This window comes from Phalaenopsis equestris, unplaced genomic scaffold (genome assembly GCF_001263595.1).
Source record: "Phalaenopsis equestris unplaced genomic scaffold, ASM126359v1 Scaffold000002, whole genome shotgun sequence".
Classification (NCBI taxonomy): Eukaryota; Viridiplantae; Streptophyta; class Magnoliopsida; order Asparagales; family Orchidaceae; genus Phalaenopsis; species Phalaenopsis equestris.
In genome coordinates, this window is record NW_018164444.1 from 46552123 (window position 1) to 46574986 (window position 22864).

At 33.5% G+C, this 22864-nt stretch overlaps 1 protein-coding gene across 1 annotated transcript; it reads left to right on the forward strand.

Annotated features, from left to right (window-relative positions):
- Window positions 1-5142: 5142 nt before the first annotated feature.
- On the forward strand, window positions 5143-22476 carry LOC110031591 (ankyrin repeat and zinc finger domain-containing protein 1-like). The gene is made up of 4 exons (XM_020734852.1): window positions 5143-5590; window positions 13264-13718; window positions 21882-21996; window positions 22294-22476. The coding sequence occupies exons 1-4, from the start codon at window positions 5267-5269 to the stop codon at window positions 22303-22305; spliced, it is 906 nt and encodes a 301-aa protein (XP_020590511.1). The 5' UTR covers window positions 5143-5266; the 3' UTR covers window positions 22306-22476.
- The last annotated feature ends 388 nt before the right edge of the window (window positions 22477-22864 follow it).

Consider the following 22864-nt stretch of genomic DNA (forward strand, 5'->3'; position numbering starts at 1 on the left):
CAGGCGTATATCATGTATAGTTTGCTTTTTATTTTGGATTTTTATTATCAAAATCTTATTTTTAAAATAAAAATTCAGTATTTGTACTTAAAACTTTTTATTTTTACCTTTTTTTTTTCTTTTGGAGAGAGTAGAAATTTGTTTTTCATGAGTAAATGTGTGATATATCACATATACTTCGAGTGAGCGAGCGATGGCACTTACGGGAGATAATATTATATTTTTTGTAAGTATGTGTGAACAATGATAAATATTGGAAATGTCACATCACTATAATTTAAGTTTAATAAGACTCAGCATTTCCATCCATTGTTATCTGCACATATATACAGTATGTAATATTTCCTTCACTTAAAAGAATAGAATGTGTTTTTTTTTAAATGGAGCAATAAATTGCAATGAGTGTCACTAACTATAACTTTGGAGAAACAATTGCCCTTTTCGACTAATGGTCCACAAATCTTTTTTTATGAGAACATGCACTTCAATACTCAATATTATGTTTCCTCTTTATTTATTATTTTATTTTAGTACACATCCTTTATATTTTTCGACGCACTTACATGTCTACCACGCATCTCTTATTTATTTACATATTTAACGTCTAACTTTCAAATTTACCTACATAATACTCAAGTCTATATTATTACACCAAAAATAATCATTATTATTAACTTTTTTTAAAAAAGCATAATTTTGTATTATTAAGTTTATGACATATCAAAATATTACAAATGGAAATATCAAATTTTGAGAATGTAGAAATTGTGTGGAATGTAAATAAAATTTTTTTTTTCGCTTTCACGGTCGGATTTTCTCTAGGCATTTGAAAATAAGAGCATTCAATTTGCATTTAGTTGGTTATGATAAGTTGTGCAACTTATTTATTACATTTGTCTACTATCACTATCATTCCATCCTCTCCTTTCATTTATACTCTTAGTCATAATTATAGTCCTATGATAATATTTGTTTTTGCTATAATAGTAGAATGGTTCATAACGCTTATCTATGTTAGAAAGCTTAATGGAAAATATATTGAATAACTTTACTTCTCTAGTTTGTGTTTTATTTTTAGGTTCTTTCTTTATTTTTATATTTGGCATAATATCAATTATGATCACGATATGAAAATGATCATTCCCTTCACGACTATTAAATTGGCTCCTTACCTCCCAATCCACTTTTTGTTTTTTTCTCTGAATAGGATTCTACAAGCACTTCAGCTAATATCATATGAACTTCTACTCTTACCAAGATGGGTGATATCTTGATTCCCAAATCAACCATAAAATTTTCATTTTCAACTTCAAAGATTTTGTCAGTATACAACTAACAAGTGACAATAATCCAATATGAAGACTTCATATGTTAGTAACGTTCACAACAAATGCTCTTGTAACTTCCCTTTGAGCTTCTTTACTATAAGCCTCCTCTTTACTCTCATCTCAAAGTATTTGGATGCCCACACTTCCCATGACTTCACCACATTCTCCACATAAATTGTCCCCCTAGTCCTCCGGAAAAACTAAGAAATAAACACAATCTCAAAGAAAACTTAATGGTATATTGAACAACTTTACTCTTCTAGTTTGTGTTTTATTTTTAGGTTCTTTCTTTATTTTTATATTCGACATAATATCCATTACGATCATGATATGAAATGATAATTCCCTTCCCAACTATTAAATTGGGTCCTTACCTCCCAATCCACTTTTTATTTTTTTCTCCAAATAAGATTCTACAAGCACTTCAGCTATTACCATATGAACTTCCACTCTTACCAAGATGGGTGATATCTTGATTCCCGAATCAACCATAAAATTTTTATTTTTAACTTCAAACATTTTGTCAGTATTCAACTAACTAGTGACAATTATCCAATATGAAGACTTCAAATGTTAGTGACGCTCACAACAAATGCTCTTGCAACTTCCCTTTGAACTTCTGTACTATAAGTCTCCTCTTTACTCTCATCTCAAAGTATTTGGATGCCCACACTTCCCATGGTTTCACCACATTCTACACATAAATTGCCCCCCTAGTCCTCCGAAAAAACTGAGAAACAAATACAATCTCAAAGAAAGCGTAATTGAAAATATATTGAATAACTTTACTCCTCTAGTTTGTGTTTTATTTTTAGGTTCTTTCTTTATTTTTGTATTCAACATAATATCCGTTATGATCATGATATGAAAATGGCATTCCCTTCACGACTATTAAATTGTCCCATTACCTCCCAATTCACTTCTTCTTTTTCTTTTTCTCCAAGTAGGATTCTACAAGCACTTCAGCTAATACCATATGAACTTCCACTCTTACCAAGATGGGTGATATCTTGATTCCTGAATCAACCATAAAATTTTCATTTTCAACTTCAAACTCTTTGACAGTATTCAACTAACAAGTGAAAACTATCCAATATGAAGACTTCATATGTTAGTAACGTTGACAGCAAATGCTCTTGCAACTTTCCTCTGAGCTTCTTTACTATAAGCCTCCACTTTACTCTCATCTGAAAGTATTTGGATGCCCACACTTTACATGGCTTCACCACATTCTCCACATAAATTGTCCCCCTAGTCCTCCGAAAAAACTGAGAAATAAACACAATCTCAAAGAAAGTGTAATGGAAAATATATTGAATAACTTTGCTCCTCTAGTTTGTGTTTTATTTTTAGGTTCTTTTGTTATTTCTATATACGACATATTATCCATTGTGATCATGATATGAAAATGATCATTCCCTTCACAACTATTAAATTGTCTTCTTCTTATTCTCCAAATAGGATTCTACAAACATTTCAATTAATACCATATGAACTTCCACTCTTACCAAGATAGGTGATATCTTGATTCCTCAATCAACCATAAATTTTTCCTTTTCAACCTCGAGCAAATTGCTAGTATTCAACTAACAATTGATAATTATCCAATATGAAGTCTTCATATCGTAAAAAAGTTCCTAACAAATCCTCTTGCAACTTCCATTTGAGCTTCTTTACTATAAGCCTCCTCTTTGCTCTCATCTCAAATTATTTGGATGCTCACGCTTCTCATGGCTTCACCACATTCTCCACATAAATCATCCCCCTAGTCATCATGAAAGACTGAGAGTTAAACACAATCTCAAAGATTTACTTGAAGCAATAAAAAAACAAATTACTTTAATAAAATCAAAATGGTTGAAATTAAGTAGAAGTAATCCAAAACAATTCATTTAAATAAATCACCAAAGAATATAAAACATACCAAAATCTTATAAAAATCCAAATTTCATTTGACACCTTAACACTTCTCTATCTTACAATAATTGTACAATAAAATATAATAACAAAAATATATTGATTCAATTCAACTTTGACCATTCTTTTCTCATTTTCTATAAAAATATTTGTAACAATCTATCTAGCTATAAAGCTTTATAAAATACATAAAATTTAATACTAAACTCAAATATTTAAGAAGAATGAATGAAGTGTATAAATCATGAATGAGTATAATCGTCATGGTGTATATGGAATGTACATTATCATAACCGTAGAAAATTCAACTTTGATAGCATAAACATTAACCTTAAAATATGTGTCCTATAAATAGTAATGAATTACAATATTGACGAATGGTGAATGACATGTTTGCAAATCAATAATGAATATAATCTTAAAAGAGTATATGAGATCATTACATTATTATAACAATATAAATTAAATTAACTTTAGTTGTATAAACATAAACATTATATGAGTACAATAAATAGTAACGAGTTACAAATATATTTTTTCTCAGTACATTAAACATATTAATGATCTACATATACTATATCAAATCTTTTTCTATTAGTTATTTTTATTTTTCTTTTATTTCACATGAGTTTTAAAGTGTGTCATGTATTGTTGTGTAAGTTTATTGGCCATCATAAAATAGTAGGTTGGAAATCTAAATCATGTAACATAAGATATGGGCACAACCTTAAAGTGTAACTATAGGAATTTAAATTTTTTTTGGACGACCACAATCTGTTGATTATGATAAGAAAAATTGTTGCTTTACTTTTACTGATAGTTTTACACTTGTCGGTAATTAAAAAAAATTAAATTTATGCTTGAAAGCCTTCTGTTACAGCGTCGGTGTCGCTGCTCACGCTTGAGTTTTGGTGTCATCGGTGTCGTAGCTCACTCCAAATTTCCTCGAGATCCGAATCTCTAAACCCAAGGCAAAGCACTGTAGGGAGACAAATTTAGAGGTCTTTTTCGCAACAAGGAGATAAACGATCTAGCACACAAAGACATGACGATTCATAGCCGCGACAAGAAGCATTCTGAAAAGAAAAATGAGGCTTACCGACGGCGAGGGATGGGGGATGTGAAGAAATGAGACGAGGCTCGAAGTGGAAGCGCAGACTATAAGGGCTTATGATATTGCCACAAGGGCCTTCAAAAGATCTAAGGCGAAGTCCAATTATCCTTTCTCTAAGAACTACAAGAGTCCTAGCTCGCCGGTAGTTCTAGCAGCTAGAGTAGCACCATGGAGTCCTCCATTCGTGAAGTTATATCTATTGTGCCTCCCCTTGCAACTCCTATTCCTCAGGTAGAGCACAATCTTCTCCATCCCGACACATTGCGCTTCCCTTTCCACACTTTCACCTGGTCATCGTAGCTCAGGCGGCGACGATCACAGTGGCACACCCTTTGTTTCTCTTCAATCCCTTCATCAGATCAGAGAGGTCAGAACGATGGCCGCCAAAGTAACTATTGGAGGCCATAATTATAACCATTTACTTGAACTGCAACATCCACCGATAAACTCCAGCGTGAACAACAACACCGGCGCCGTAACAAATGATCTCGGCGTAAATTCAAAATTTTGAGATTTTTATATAGAATAAATATAATTTTGGGACCTCCATATTTAAAAACCCTTCATTTTTTTTAGAACATGGTCCCCTTCTAAATGAATTTGGTTCTATTACTGTTTGACCCTTTTTTTGAATAAATGTTAGCAGCTTGAAATAAATAAGGCACATTTACATACATATCACCTAAATATTATGTATTTAAATACTAACACCTAAATTTTATTTTTCATGTTTATACCACCGAAATTTCATATTACATAAAAAAGTGAAATTAACATCTTTTCATCCACAACTTAGCGTCAGCGTCCCTTTTTTTCTCCTTTTGCCCTCACAATTGCAAAGCATCCTCCCGATTCTGCAAGCTTCGTCCTTTTGAAATCGACCCTTTTCTTTTTAGTTCCCTTCTCCATGGCAGCGACTGAGAAGAGTCATAGAGAACAAAAATGTCGGTCCCTCTTCGATCTCCCTTCCGATTTCTTCGATTCTTGCCGCCTCCTCCTCTCCGACCATCCTTCGATAACATCCACAGACGTGTCTTCTACATCTCATACGTCGGACGCTCCGGCAGCGAGCGCAGATAGCGTCGCACACGGAGAGGAACCCCACTTAAAGGTCATAGAAGAGAAGCTGAAGGGGGCTACCAAGCGATGGACTTGCAACGTCTGCAAGTCGGAGTTTGAATCCCTCCATGATCAGCGATCGCATTTCAAATCCGACCTCCACCGCCTCAATGTGAGCTCCCTTTCTCGAAATCTATTTCTATGGGCTTCTTATGCATCCCTTTCAACCGTCGTGAGTAAAAGGATTTGAGGTTTTATACCCCTAAACTGTCTTCTGGCCATGTTTCTACATGAGAAGACTCATCGAGAACAGGCAGCCGCGTGGTAGAAATTTTCTTGAATTTATTTATAAACAACAGAAAGATGGAGAAATATGGAGGGTTAGAAATATATAATGATTCCTCAAACAATTGATGTCCATTTCTCAATATATCATTTTGTTGAATTTGCAAAGTAAAATGTTAAATAGTCAGTTGCAAAATAACTTCACGAAACCCTCGAATGACAGGAAAAAAAATGAGCGCCGAACCGCAGAAGGTATTAGTAGGTTATTGGGAGGTTATTGAGATGTTATTGGGGTTAATACCCCCAATAACCTTTTAATAACCCCTTTAATAACCCCCAATAACAACCCCCAATAACTGAGTTATTGGAAGGTTATTCGAGGTCATACACACGCAAAATTGTGTGCGTATGACGTATGTAAATAGCGCTTGTTTGGGAGTGCCTTTTAATAGAATTTACCACCGAATTTACTAAGGGCTTGCTTGACAACACTTCACCGTTGAAAAAATTTCTTTTAAAGCCGCATTTCACACTACCGTATCTCATTTGCCATACAGAATGGAAGGAAATGCAGTTGAAATAGCGTTGCGATGTGAAAAACATTTTGAAAAATTGATTTGCTAAACAACATTTATGTTTTATGCGCTTTCTGTAGAATGCAACGGAGGCTAAACGCCTCCTCAAACAAAGCCTAAATTTAACGAAATACTAAAATGCATAAATGATTTATGAATTTTTTTGATATAATGTTCCAAATTTGCTTCGATTCAGCTTAAATCTAGATTTACTAATTCCAGGAGTAGGGAGGATTTAACGGATTTACGATATATGGATTTACTAAATTCTCTTTACTCTAAATCCTAGTTGCAGCCAAACACCCTTTAAATGTTATGGAATCATAAAGTAAAAATATTTTTATTTAAAACATCTGAATTACTTGACCGTCTTTAACCAAATGATGCAATTTTTCTTAAGCAAGTTAGGGAAATATTATATTAGTATTAAATGTAAAATAAAATATTAACACTAACAATCAACTTAAATAATGGAGCATAAAGTAAAATTAAGTATGACTCATAAACAACCTAAAGTTTGCGTACTTCCATTCCAAAATTATCCAACCTATGTGCTATCAATTTTCTAAAATTGATAGAACTCTACTACAGATGTTGAATTCTGATTTGCCCTTAGACTCACACGTCGAGAGAAGAATTAGTAAAGAAGCAAAGTCTGAATTGAAGAAAAGGGATGTAGGGGATGTTGTATTATTTCTTTGAGTATAGTTCAACAATCCGTCGTTTTACATTACATCTTTTCCCTTATATAAGGGTATTCTCCTATATAATATACATATGTGATGATTATACTTAGATCTCTAGGGATCTATGACAATAATTTTTTGTCTTATTCTTACATATATGCATAAATAATGTTAACTCTAGCATGTTATCCTCTATCGGTATCGCATTCCATATTCTATTCCACTGTACACTTTGTTTGTTCACATCTCAACATCTGCTTGACCCTCTGATTAGAATTTGCCCTGAGGCTAACTCTCCTTTGGAGCGGATAGGCTTCTAATTCAACATGATGACTGAGAATAGAAGGGAGACTTATGACAAAGCTATTGAAGATATTTGCCAGGCGTTTACTCATGCCATGTTTCTTGTATTCGGCTACTCGTCATCAATCGATTGTATTTGGCTGCTCGTCATCAATCGAGTGTATTCGGCTGCTCGTCATCAATCGATTGTATTTGAAAATTTGTTGATGATTGTTTATGTTTGGTTGTTAGCACTCAGTTGATCATATACTCAACTAATCGTCAACCCAATTTTTTTGATTGAGCCAAAAGGCCCATTAAGCTTGCTTGGACCTTTATTGGCTCAATAAAATTGTTTTTTGTCACACACACACACACACACACACACACACACATATATAGTTCTTTTTTCTCTTATCTCTTAAAAAGCTTTACTACGAAAATAATAAGAGAATAAAAATATTGAACCATTGATAAATTTCTTGTCATTTATGAATTACTCCATTGAAGTTTAGAATCTTGAGTTCTGATAAAAAACCAATAAAGAGCAATGAACTCTCTGCTTTGCTACTCCTGCTCATTTTGTTATTTAATCTTTTGGTATATTCATTGCTGCAAAGATTCAGATGGAAAATATTATGGAAGAGCATACCAAAATTCTTAACCCGAACACTTGGATGGTTTGCTAAAAAACTCAAGCGAGTGGACGACTCTATGAAGAGGAAGATGGTGCTGAAACGGATAGGGGGTTTGACCTTTGCCCAAGGAGAGGCATCTTTAAAAGTTCCTCCGGGGACTATCATTGACTTGGATTCATTGAAAGGTTATCTTCTGAGGATCAAACTTCTCTAAACCAAGGCCTTGTGGAGAAGTTGCGAAAAGATTTGTGTTTGTTGATGTTGGCGAATAAGGTGAAATGCCTACATCTTCACAACTTCAATGAGTGGGTTACACAGTATGTAAAATTTATGCATCAAAATTAGCAATTATTGAATATGTGTCATATTATTTTTATTCTCCCTCTTTGCTTGTAATGCTTTTTACTTATATAGAACTCATGAGATTGGACTCCCGTACAAAGAATGTGAGCGAACTAAATTTGAATGTGGCACTAGATTCTCTTGAAGGTAAGGATGGTCAGGTTGAAGAACTGATCAATCAACAACTCTTCCGCGAAGTACCTTCTATGGCTGAGGATAAGAACGAGATGAAGACTGTAGGCGAAAACAAAGAGGGTCATGTGGTTAGGGCGCACACCCTACCCCAGCAAGATAGGGAGGGCTCGCTGCGAGACTCCCTTAGAATTTCTTTGGTTGCTGATTCAGTTGAGCTTGTGCATTAAATGGCTAAGTTGAAACATGCAATTCTTGAGTTGAGGGGATCCTTAGGTGATTTCAAGAATGGCTTGACTGATTTGAAGGATAGGTGATCGTATTTCAGAATCAAGCAGAGTCTAGTTGCTTAGCCTAGTTCAAAGCTACTTGGTGTTTTTTGCTGAAGCGATTTATTTGTCCTGGTTGAGTTCCGACATAAATCATTTGAGATCCCTTGTCAATTTGAGACGTGTTCTCAACTTATCTCCTTGAATTTACATGCACGGGTAGCATGAAACTCACCGATCAACTTAAGATCGTCAGAACAAGTAATCTACGGGATGATCTGAGAATGTGCTAATGTTGAATATTCAAATTTTTAATGTGGGAAAAGTGAGAGACGTGATCATCAACTCGATCGTCTAGTAGCGAGCAAGAGCTTTTAATTCGTAAAAAAAATTCCTTGCCATGTCGAGTGTAGATTCTGTGATCTTTTCTCCTACAAATTATTGTATCCCTGGTGGATTTTGCTTTATTGTTTGAGCGAATTCCTTCAGTTGAGTTTTTTTTGAGCAAATAGCTTATATTCAAGACTTAATGATAGAGGGGTTTTATAATGCTTGAACATTTTTAAGAGAATAGAAGTTGTGTTTGATGCAAGTGAATAGAGATTATATGTTTGATATAAAAACATTATATATTATTTAACACATTTCTAAAATTCTACCAGGTTGATTACTGTCGGGCAAGCTCAATCGGTTGATTTCCCCGAGCATGAGGTGTAATAATAATGAAATCTAAAGATGAGGATAAGAATGTATTGAATGTTTGTAATCTTGTGAAGAAGATTAATTTGTATTAGTAAATATATGGATACTTTCTGTAGAGATCAACGTTCCATCATGTGTTGGTCAAAGATTCAACTCTTTTAATGCTGAATTGATTATTCCCACAAATCTTTTCAATTCCTCTTGTTGTACTGACTTTCAGGAGAGCAAGGTGTGATCACGAGGGTGACCCTCAAATAATGAGCAGTTTATGGCAAGCTTTTAGATGAAATGAGTGCATGAATGAATCAAAGCCTACTCTAATAGGGAGAGAAAGATTATTGAGCTATAAAAGTAATATATTAAACCAATGTTACTATATGTGAGGCACCTTTTGTGGAACGAGTAGAGTTTTAGTGGGAACTACAAAATTGGGCCTGCTTATGATAGAGTATGCTTAGAGTAGTTGACATATTGAGAAGTTACACTAATAGAGTAAAACTGTGAGGTTTAGCTTGGGAAAAAATGAGCAATCCTTTTGCATAATATTCGGTTGGATCATTCATGATGCATTTGAGTACGACTAAACATTATACTTCATGGGCTGCTTTGGTCACAAGTCTTACACTTCTTGGAAGAGTGGTGCTTATTTCTTAATAATTGTTGTAATTGTGGATCTCTAAATTTACTTAATGTTGAAAAACAAAGCCTATTTCTTTCTTCATTAAAAACCAAATAAGTTGAAATAAATATTTTTGTAATACATATATAAGTTTACCTTTATGTGCAGCCACCATGATACATTTATTGTTGTTACACTATAGTCCTTTTTTAGGGAGCTCTGCTTCCCATCCTTAATCATGTGACACTAGTAGGAGCAATACAACACTGGATACCAATCATTTTGGTATGCACGAGATATCGTAGATGTAGTCTTTGATGTTGCAAATTTCTATTGATATTGATCAAATTTCATCACAACCCCCTTTTGAAAGGCAACACAGACGATAGTGTTTTGTTTGAGATACGGTGTCCAATGTCACCTTCTGCTGAAGAGTGGTAGTAATGTGGTTCTTCTAGTTTGTCCTCGATGCTCATCTCTTATTTGGCATAGTGCTCAAATTGCATAATTCTTTGTCTTAATTAGACTATGACCAATGGTTAGGCATCATTGCCACGTTTATAGGATCAGACATGATATTGTTCATAGTATTAGCAATCATCTATGCTTTCCTATTTTTTTTCCACTATTCAGACAAGAGTTCAGGGTTCACATCCCCAAATTTGTCTCTGATATGACCAAGCTTCCATTATTTATCATATATCGTCCTTGTAATGTTTCATTAGAGGTTGAAGTAGGTTTTAGTGCATTACTTTTCTTTTTTTGCTTTTCATTTTTTGAATGGCTAATTTCTTTTTTCGACAGTTCTCATGCCTTATTTTTCCTGTGTTGATTTTTGCACTCTACAATATCATCACCATATCAACTTGATTGAGATGGTAATTGAAAATACGCATAAGTCATTTATAATTTGTGAATAATGCCTTGAGGTGCATTTCATTAGAGTTTGCAGAAATATTTCTAATGTAACATCTTGACATAAAAATTGGATCGTGTACTTATGCACAAATTGCCATCAGAAATATATTAAATCATTCTTGTTTCATTCTATCTTCTTCACACCCTATCTAATAGAATTCTCAACGTATCAGCTACTTCAACACGCTTAAGGCATCTTTTGATAGCTATTCATCTTTAGATTAGCATTTTATCATGTCAAGGCATGATAATTTAACTCTGATTGGGCAATTGAAACCTTATAATGGGTGGTTTTCTTATTTAAGCTGAAATCCCAATTTGTCTATCAATGCATCTGACTTCTCAAAATCAACTCTTCTATCATTGGTATGAATCTTCACATTGGCTTCTACTTTAAATGACGGCACTCTCTTGAATGATATCCATCACCTCACCGTCATCCTCTTCATGCATGTTTATATTAGGCATGAAAGATTAGCAGAAATACAACTCACCTAACTAGTCATAACAAAGATTATTTTCATCCTTATCTACTCCATCATGATCATGTGCTTTATCATTCTAGCCATTTTGACGGCTAGATTTAGTTTAGAATCATCATTGTTCATTGATTGACTTTCTTCTTCTCTTTTGTTTCTTGTCCTTTTTCTGCCTTTTAATATATCTCTAACGTAAGAGGTGAATCTACCTTGTCTTTATTTTCCTTTTTGATTTTTACCATATCTTGATGATCAATACTCTAATACCGACTAATTATGTAGACCCCCTCCTTAAGTTTTCCTTTGCTGGATATATATAGGATTCCCTTTTGCTGTTTTTTTTTCTATATGGCAACAAAACAATTGCTGTTTTTTTCTATTTGGACTTGGAGTGTTGTAGACGCAACGGAAGTTCATAACAGTAACAAAAATGCTAGAATAGCACTAATCGACAACTACTAAGAGTGGAAGGGATAAACAAGCAGTAGCACTAGCATAGAGGCAAACAATTTCAACACTCCTTGTGGAAAGAAGCTCTTTGTCGGCAAGAGGAGCTTCCTCCCTCCTGGTTTAGTTGTAGGATCAGAAATTTGTTGTCTTTTGACATGAGCTCCTCCCTTCAGTTTGAGCTATACGACTAAAGAATTTGCTGTCTTTGACAAATTGACAATTAGCTATAGTACCAAAATTGCTGCCGTTATATGTAAAAAAGGGCATTATCATACTTGAGTTTTTATTATTTTTTTCCAATAAAATTTCAAATTTTTAAATAGACAATTATAACAAGGATATATCTAGTCCATATCTAATTAAAATTCGTCAAAAAAGAGAAACCTTATATATAATGACAACTCAAGTAGTGATTCTAGCAGAAATTATCCTTGATAGTGGATTACAAATTAAAAAATAGGTATATCCAATTTAACTAAAATATTTAAAGCTCATCCTTTTCTGTTGTATTATGATGTTTGGTTCAAAACTCATTTGTGTAAGTTTTAATATCTCTCATATGGTGTTATGTTGATGATTTGACGTGCCTATGGGCTCTTGGTGACAAACGCTTTGATATTAACAACGTGATTTGAGAATCATTGGTAACAATTTTCATAGAGAGTTCATATCATTAAACTTATAACAAACATGATCTCCTAGATTTTTTATGATTTAATGTCCAAATTTTGATCATGTATGATTTGATTTATAATCTACTCATTTTTCTGCATATCAGAATAAGAACGACTATTCCAAGAAATAGATTCCACACAGTCATAATATGACAAAAATGTAGGTATAAATGAAAATAAATTTTCTTCGAACCAAATTGATGTAAAATAAGTCATGGGATGGTAAAATTTTTTTGGAATTGATTGATAAAATAAAAAAAACAATTAATGAAAGAGATATAAAAAGAGAGAGTGGGGGGTAGAAAGATTTAATGTTTTTTTGCATGTTTCCCAAAATATCATGTTATTGAATCTTAAAAGCAAGATGATATATTTTCAAAGCACCCATATGAGGTTAAAATCTCATAAAACTATGACTTAAAAATAGTTCATTATTTATTATTTAAAGTATATGACTTAGGGCACTATTTTATTAATAGTTTTTATTCCAATGACAAAATTGCCATTAAACAGACATGTTAAATACCTAACTAGTTCTTATGAAAAAGAAACATTAATCACTAGCAATCAATTTATATTACAAACATTAATAAAGGATGAAGCAACATGAAAACATGACACATAAGGTACAAAAACTTTAAAATCCACTAAAAGCAATAGTAGCCATCACATGGGTACATCAACGTCTTTTTATTTTTTTTGAAGTTTTTCTTTTCTTATAATAATATATTTGTTCAAAAGTTGATACTTCTCTTATAACTAATTATCTTGTTTTTACTTTCATTGATTCCTAGATTAAGCTGAGTGTTGCTGGTAAGAATATTGTCAAGGAGGAAGAATTCGATGAAGAGGGTTGTGATATTTCCTTTGAAGATTTTGACGTATCTAGTATTTCAGGCTCTGAAGATGAGTTTGAAAAAGGTGCAGTTACAAAAATCAAAACAAGGGAAGGATTTAAACAAAAATTGTATCTTCGTCTCTACTCAGGGGGAATAGTTTCTGTATGGAGAAGTTTGATTTTGGATGAGTCTGAGGATGTTTCTCTGGATGAATACAAGGAAAACCAATTGAGAGATGATGGAAGTGCATTAAACATTGGAGAGGATGAGTTGATAAACAAGTTGAAATATTTACTCTCCGAACCTCGAGATAAATCCCACTTGAGGATTGTTTTGCTTTTGACTGGTGGGCATTTTGCGGGGTGTGTCTTTGATGGGAATTCAATTATAGCACATAAGACATTCCATAGGTAAGTTAATCAAATTGTTAATTTTTCAATATTTTGTTATGCTCTTAGATACGTATTAATGACCATATGTTTCTTCATATATTCTAAATATGCCATATTTAATAGTTCCAAAAATTCTTCTTTCAAGATGATATTTAGCTTCTCATGCATCGAGCCTGATTGAATGTTGACGCTTTAGTTCTTTTGTAAGTTGCTCTTTGACTATAGGAGAGGACATTGTTTTTAAACCAATGTAACTTAACAAAGTCATGCCAATACACTTGTCCAATATGCTCACCATCAGCTTTCTTGAACATGCATATGTTTGGGGGAGGGAAGTTGTATCTTTTGACTAAAAGTATGGCCATAAGAATATTTCTTTTGTTTTTTGTTCTATTCAAGAGTCATGATCATCATTAAACTTTACCTTACTACTTGGTGGTTGTCTTACTTCTCCAAAAGATTCTCTAGTAAAACTATAGGTAAATAATGCACAAAAAGCTGGCTATGTATAGAAGCCACAATTTGTTGTGCAATGTGCACAATGATATTCTTAATAAAAATGGTTTAAAATCACATCCATATCAGGTATTGTTGGGGAAACTCGTGATGCTAAAATGCACATGTTCAAATTTTCCATACTTTTTCTAACATTATTTTTTTTAATGTACCTGCAAAATGGTATATAAAATCATTATTGTTAGATATTCCAATCTGTGGTAAAAACTTGTTAACCTTAATTGATATATTGATGCCAATTAATTATTTCAGCACTAGTTTTTCTCTGTAAAATAATCAGAGGGTAATTCAATTAAATACTAAAATTCTTTCGACTAAGTTTTGATGGGCTATATGGTTGCAGGTATTGCTGGTGTACTTCAAAACAAATGTGAAGCCTCAGAGTTTTTAATGTTTAGTTGGCATAAAACAAATGCAATGTAATATTTGGAGTTTGGCGTACTGTGATCAGTATATTTTGGGTTTATTTTGAATTCACCCAAATCCGACAAATTTGGAATACAGTGAACTCACATGAAGTAGTTCTTATGTGCCATGTGAATCCTCATCAAACCCCCATGTAACTTTGTGAAACCATGTACACTTATGAAAGCTAATTGAACTCACCAAACTCACGTCTACATTTGACATCTCTCCTCCATCTTTATCCTTGATGCTTATGACACCATTAGATGCGGACCACAACACTGTTGACTTGATGCTTTCCACACTGCCAACATCTTGCAGCTCTGCCCTACCACAAGCTCAGGCCCCATTCTTGCCACATGCCTTCATCTTTGTCTTTTTGTGCTCTAGGTTATTTTTTTTTTATTTCGTAATTCATTTATTTTTATTTGTTCCAACCAAGCACAAGAATTATCTATCGAATTTTAAATACGCTATTTATTTTACTTTGCATTTAACTTATAGTTACTTGCAACCAGACGCCCCCTAAAATGAGGCTAGTAAGAAGGCTATTGGACTTATCCATCACTTGCGTGTGACATAGTACCTAAGCAAATGGTAATGTGCTGCTGCATAGTGATGAGATTAAATCTTTATAAGATAGTTTATTTCAGACTTTTGACGTCCATGTTTAGTTACATCTCATGCAATTGATCACTCGATTCATTCCAGGACTTGAGAAAACATTGTTGACTGTGTTGAAGATTGTTCTAAATGTGCCATCACAGACATTGACGTGCTTGGAGTTGGCATGCTAAAACAAGTTGGCACTTTATAAAAACTCTTATAGGGATTTTTTTTTTAATTTTTCTTCCATATTGTCAATTCTGTTTGGACATTTTATATATTCTAGAACAGTATTTTTTGCTTGGGTATGTAGCACTACATATATTCCATCTTTAACTTACTGTTTTATTCTTATTTGAGGGCCAATTTTTTTTTTTTTTTGATTGGTTACTATGAAATGTAGCATGTTATTATTTTAAAACAAGAGACATTTAAACTGATGAAAACAAGTTGGCACCTTATTTCGGTTTGTTTACCTCCACAATTATGGGTAATTGAACTTATATTTGCTTATTAAATATTAATTAACCAAGTTAAGATTTTTTATCTTTAAAGTTAGGTTTAATTGATTTGGCTAATTAAAATCTATAAGATTTTTTATCTTTAAAGTTAGGTTTAATTGATTTAGCTAATTAAAATCTATAACAATTAATTAAATAAATTGAGTTTGCAGTTAACTTAATAATTTATTGGCACTATTTTGATATTTTTGATTAGCTAAAATGATGATAAAATAGAAAAAAATGGATCCAGTGTGGATTTGATTTGCTAAAGTGTAGTGTCTTCTTCGATAAAATTGCATTCAACTTGTGCTATACTTAGCAATTAGTCACAGTTTGCAACCTCCGAGGCTGTTTCCTTCGCCAATTCCTAGTTGCATCAAGCAACCACAACATTGATGAAACTCGGAGAATAACCACATCTGCCACACTCTGTCTAGCCTTGGCTCCACATCCGATAAGATTTATTTGACGTGGCAGCTCAATTCTTCCCCTGCCCAGCTACATCATACAACTTATCTATATGAGAGTCGCACGTCTTTATATTTATCGGAATAACATATGCCAACAGAGCCTTTTTTGGTCCATATCAACACAATCCACAATTGTAGGAGGCTACCTTCTTTTTACTTTAATTTATTGATGTATCTTAACAACAATTCACATATCTTCTGCTTTTTAAACTCCCGACACAAGGTAACATTGCACACAATAGCACATCTCATGGTTATTTCATCCAACTGAGGACTTCTATTTCATCCAACTTATTTCTCTATAAATACCGCAATAACTCTACTTGAGAAATGAAAGTGTTGACCTCTCATAAGAAGGCATAAAATAGTTGGCTTCAAAAAGAGGCTTAGGAAGAATGAAGGGTTGTATATGTTGAAGGAGAGATATGGAGTTTACTCCTCATATGATTCTATAAAGACTCATCAATCTTTGGTCCATATTATTTGAAGACCCCGTGTCATTACCTATTAGCTTTATTGCACTTGAAGGCTACAACTGTTAATTTTGGTTTAGCCTTAGATTTTTTTTGCTCTTTTTATTTTTGCTCTGAATACATGGCGTGATTTCTTCCTTTTGTCTATGATAACGTGTGTCCGAAAGTCTAATGATGGATTTTCCACCGTTCCTGAATGATGGTGTTTGCAATTTCTTCATGGTCTTCAAGTCATCAATGTGTTCTATCTTTTTAGCCAACGCGAGAAAACCTAACCATGCTCAATGCTGTCTATTAAATAGATAAGATATAAAGCTCCATAGCCTTTTTGGTGATCTATGCACCCCACTCATGAATGAAGGATAGTAGTGGACGGAGATGACCGAAGGAAATGGTGAGTTGACAAATCTTATGATTAGATCAATTGATAAAAGAGACCGAGTCTCAAGATTAGATCTATTTTTTTTCTTAAAACTTAATAATAATTTGTTGACTTAATAGGAACTATTCTAATGTCCAATCATCTGCAATGAGTTTTACAACTTTGCTTTAAAAGAGAAAAAAATGTTAATTATTAAATCATTAATCATTAATTAAGGCATTCCAATTTGTAGCTGTCTTATGATTTCTTGCTCTCTCAGTGAGACTTGCAGCCACGCATTTGCAGCTAAGGAATATTAAAGACATTATTTACTACCTCACTTGGACAACCAATTTTTGCCATTCGGTAATCACTTGTTTGATGAGAAGCAGTTTTATAATAAAGTCAGATATTACAAAATGAATGCTATAGTTTTCAAACTTAGGCCAATAGTTCCTTTATATGTCTTGGTGACACATGAAGGTAATAGTGCTTTCCAAAGGTAGAAAAATTACTGATGGGTCCTCCATTGGCCACATCACCATAATAGCATTGGGGTCGCAATTCAAGTCTATATAGGGTCAGCTTGGTTGATCAGACAAATAGACTATGTATTTGGGTCTTACCACGTTTACTCTTAGTTAATTTGAAAATCATATTGTATTGCCACCTCAATTTATGTGCTAAAGATTGTTCCGTAGCAAAGTTGCTAACTAATCTTGAATCTTTTATGCACTCAGGGTTGAGCCTCTCTTTTGGGCTTTCCTTGCTCTTGAAGTTGCTAGTCTCACTTATAGGCTTTTCTAAGATATAAGCTCTAACTTAATTAAACCAACACAAAAAGAAAAACTTATTCAGTTAAACCAAAATCTTGGACTTCCCCTATATTAGAGTTGTAGGTCCCATTAATAAACAAAGATTCCGTAGGATGTAAGACCCAACCATTGTTCGATATGATAATGATCAAAACCTCAATCCATACAAACTTTCCCTTCTATGTATGACCCGACCTTGTATTGAGTTTAAGACAATGATATGAAACTTAAATTGTACAAGAACTCCTCAATTTTTAAGCCCAATTTGGGGCCAAGTTTTTCATGATTATGCGAACCTTGAATTGCATGCTTTTTCTTTAGGATGTGAGACTTAACCTTTTGCTAACTTTATAATAATAATAATAATAATAATCTTTGAACCCATCCTTTGATGATTAATTCAATCAACTCAACTCATCATTCAAGCATGCTTATTCTATAATCCACGAGCCTTTTATACTGTTCTAAGCCAATATGATTATGACGGTCAAGTCAACCTTTGGGTATACATATGCTAAAATCTCAACTTGCAGATAATATTTACCTTTCTCTCGAAAATAAGCTCCCCCTTTCGAAGCTGACTAAAGTGAACCAATCCATGATGCCAAATTGACAAACCAGAGTAGAAAAATCTAGTGAAGTGGTTTATTTTTGCTAATCTAACGCTTATTGTTGTAAACTTGAATCATTCCTCTAAATTAACACTTTATGATGAAACAAATTCCAACTTAACTATTTAACTCAAGATTTGCTTCATTATGTAACTTGTGGATAGGATTCTCAGCCCTTTTCCATGTGATTTAATTACTTCAAAGTAAGGAAATGGTCCTCTGGCATAGCCATCAAATCAATGTTTGATATGAAGCATGACTTCAAAACAAAAAGTTTCTCATACATTAATTCAATATGCTAAGGCATAATCCCATTAAAATTGAATCAATCATATCCGTTCTTCGAGTCATCATTGTTGGTTCCATGATCTTTTATGCTTCATGCTTATGAATTGCTTAACCAATATGGTTGATAAGTCCTTCCCAACAAATGTGTTAAGCACAATCTTGGAAGCATGTCTTTGATATACACCAGTATGATTTGTTTGAGATGCCCGGTAGATAGTAACCAATAATTACTAATTAGAGTTCTTAGATGTTAAAACTTAAAGCCCCTTGATATTGACATATTTAGTTTACTAGTAGACCCGGATGACATGACTACAATATTTTGATTGAATTTATCTCCAGACCTCAAATCATTCTTCAATCAATCAAATTAAATCTAAACATTGAAATTTAAGCTTAAAATTGAGCCAAAGAGACTGTCTAATTGAGAATTTTTTTTCATGATTGAGAGGGGTAATTAATTAACAATGGTGATTTATTCCTAAATGAGGTCTCAATCCCGATCTAAATAAATCTTAGCCTGTCATCGTGAAAATTTTGATTAACTATATTCAAGCTTCCTCGTGACATTTGCTAGACACCCTATTTGGTGTATATATATTTTCCTGTTATTTAGTTATTGAATTGGTTTTCCACTTCTCATCCTGGTTTTTTTCTGCAACATATCTTGGTTTTCTATGCCTTATAATTTTTGTTGTTTGATTGATTATTTTTGTCTTTTCTTTTCTCTTTTGTCATTTTCCAGATTTTTCTTGCCCTTTTATTTAAATGACAATAAACATTTTTAGATGTACCTCTTAAATTAGAAATAGGGGATCGTAATTGAGTTAAAATTGGATATTAAATAGAAATGGTACCTTCAAGGTACATGATGGGAGGATCATGAAATTTTTGAAGGAAATCTTTATAGAACAACATTTTGAATCATGTTTTAGAAATAAAGAAGTTATTAATGTTCAAGCTGAATGTATTGGAGATGAGAATATTAAGAGGATGCATGGCAAAATTGTCAGTGCTTGATTGTGAAATAGATTATGTTACAGAATGAGAGTACCTTTTGTTTTAGATGTACTTTTGCTGAAAATAATTAAATGGTTTGAACATGAATGACATGGAACTTGAGTTATACTAATAAGATGTCTGCATAGAATAATATGAAACCTACATGAACGAAAAAAGGAAAGATTAAATGTAACATAGTTTTGCAACATTATCCTTTTTTTTTGTTTTGGTACTACATGCAGAATAAAAGTGACCCTAATATAGTTTGGAAATTACCAATATTTTAAAAATGATCATTCTAAGGTTTAGATTGCCACTTGCTAATGGGTATAAAAATGCATGATATTGCTACGTTATGTTTATATTTTGTCATTTTTATGCTTTTCCATGGTATTTGTGATTGTATTTGCAGTGTAAAGGTGATTAGGGGACTTGGGGAGCTAAGAAGCTGAAATGGAGTGCATTACAGCTTGCCGGGGCACCACCTTTCTCTTTCTGGGCGTCCCTTTGCCTGTCCTGGGCAGTCAGGCATTAGATCTGGGCGTCTAGAAGCCCGCAGACAGAGCCTCAGGCACCGAGGCACCAATTATGGGTGCCCAGACGCCAAAGACAGAGTCCCAGGAGCCAGTTCTGGGCGCGTAGGCGCCTGAATCCACATTTTGACAATTGTTTCACATCGTTTCACATTAAACTAGTTAAATTAGACTTATAAGAAGCAGTGAGGGGACTTTTAAATGGAGGAGACTTGATTTTCTTGAAGAATCATATCCAGAGATGTTTCTAACGGTGGAGCATTATAAAATTAAGCGAAAGTGTGAGACCCCTCTAGTGTGGAATGTGTGTGAAATTTGAGTGTGTCGTGCATTTCCGTGTATCATTTGGAGGAGGAAGAAATACAAGTGTAGCATTTTCTTGGTGATTTTCATCTAGTTTTACTTTTTCAACTATTGTTTTAAATTTCTCCAATGAATAACATGTTTATTGTGCTGTCCCTAAGCATGAATAGCAAGTAGATTCTCTTTTCTTCCTTGAATTAGTAATGTAGGAATTCTAAGTTTAACTTTTCTGACGTGATCAAATCGAAGTTTAATAATGGTGATCAATTAACCTTCTATTCTTCATTGACTTGCAATTTTGCCAATTGTTTAGTTTAAATGTGCTGTGATCTAGTTGTGCGGGAGCAGGCAAATGGAATAAATTTGGATATTGATTTTAGATTAGTGCAATCTTGAAGGGAAATAATGGATCCTTAGATAATAATTTGATTTAGGGAACTAAACATGTTTAATTACCAAACTTTCTTAGATGCCTAGGAGGGGATAAGGAGAACTATACATGATTGTAACCCACAATTTGAATCACATGGTTGAACTTCGATTCTTAAAGAATCAATTCAGGGGAGAAAATTTTCCATTTTCACTTCTTTTACTTGTGCTTTATTTTTCACAAAATTAGGTTTACAAATTTTAAAATCACCAAATTTTGAACCTTCAGGCTAGATTCAAAATCCTACTATAACTTTTCCAAGCTTTGGTAGTTCACTCATTCCTTGTGGGATTGAGCCACGGACTAGTTTTGTATATTACTTGGACGACACGTATACTTGCGTGTATCATCGGTGCTTTGCAGCACTTTGTCCGTATCACTTGCCTTGTGAAAAATTCTCTATTTTGTAATTATTTAATTGCTGATTGTTTGTGCTAATGCCCTTAATTTTTTTTCAAAATGCGGAAGAGAATGCATTATTTATGCCCTTCAATTTAGTTTTCAGGTAGCATAGATGCCGTTCTTATTTGTTATTTGAATAAAGTGTCAAAATAGTTCATTTACTACTTACATGGAGCCATTTTACTCTCGAAGTTTATAAAATGCTAAATTAGGGCCCAAACGTTTTAAATTGGGGTTGAAATAGTTCTCCAAGAGGACTATTTCTGCCTATATTAAAAGTGTGGGGATTAAATTGACACTTCTACAAACTCCGGGACTAAAATGATACCTTTTAAAGAGTCAGAGAACTATTTTGACTTTTTCTCTTTTTTGTTTAAACTACTTGTGTAATAACTCTTTTAGTCTTGTTTTCTTTTATTAACTGGACCTTAAGCTGAATATAACTCTCTGCATCGAACTGTAGATATGTTGTTAGAGCAAAGGCGGGCAAGAAGCAATCTACTAAAGATGCAACAGGAAAATCTGCACATTCTGCAGGTTCATCTCTACGCCGTCATAATGAAGCGGCACTGAAAAAGGTAATGGGCTATTTTACACTTTTTTGTTCAGTTTTTTTAAGTGTTAGGGTATTTTGTACCCGGTTAAGAAAACTTATGGTACGTGCAATTTAAGTATATTACATATTTGGACGCGGCTTTGGGTTTTAGTGTCTTTTATAAGACTTTAATTGGCTAGGTTCTCTCATATTTTCGTCTGTTAGTGTCAAGTTCCATATATGTGTTTGATAATTTGCTAGATGTAGTAACTGATGACATAAATTCGTCTTTATTAAATACCGTATTGCCACTAATGTTATACTTTTTTTATTTTTGTAGTACAAACCCTGATATCAATGTTGATGCAAATTTGGGGAGTATTGTCAAAGCACCCTCATATTTGGTAGATCTACTAAGCCAACAATATATCTTTTGGTCTGTGGGTGGATTACTTCACAACATGGGGAGTGGGGTTGGTGGATGGCAACAATTTGGAAGAACCGATGGATTTTTTTTTGTGAAGATAACGGGTTAATATGGAAAGAATATGAATAGGAAGATAACCAAGTATCAAAGAAAATTTAGGAACTACCTATATTATAGCTTCTGGAGAATACCTCAAGCAAGTTCCTGTTGAGCCACATTTGAGTATTAGGTTTAGTCACATATGTGATGGTTAAAAAATATGTTTGTGTATGAATACTAGGTGGCTATGTATCTAACTTGAATTTGGTTCTGCACTCCCTAGCTAGTACTCGATCCTTCAACCGGGATCAAATAATTCATGCACTTTGTGGATCTCTTGGTTTTTAGTTTCTTCAATTATCATAGAGCAAGGTTCAAGGGCAGTTCAAATTGAGGGAAAGAAATTTCCTATGAAGAGAGCTCTCATGTAAATTAGAGATTGTGA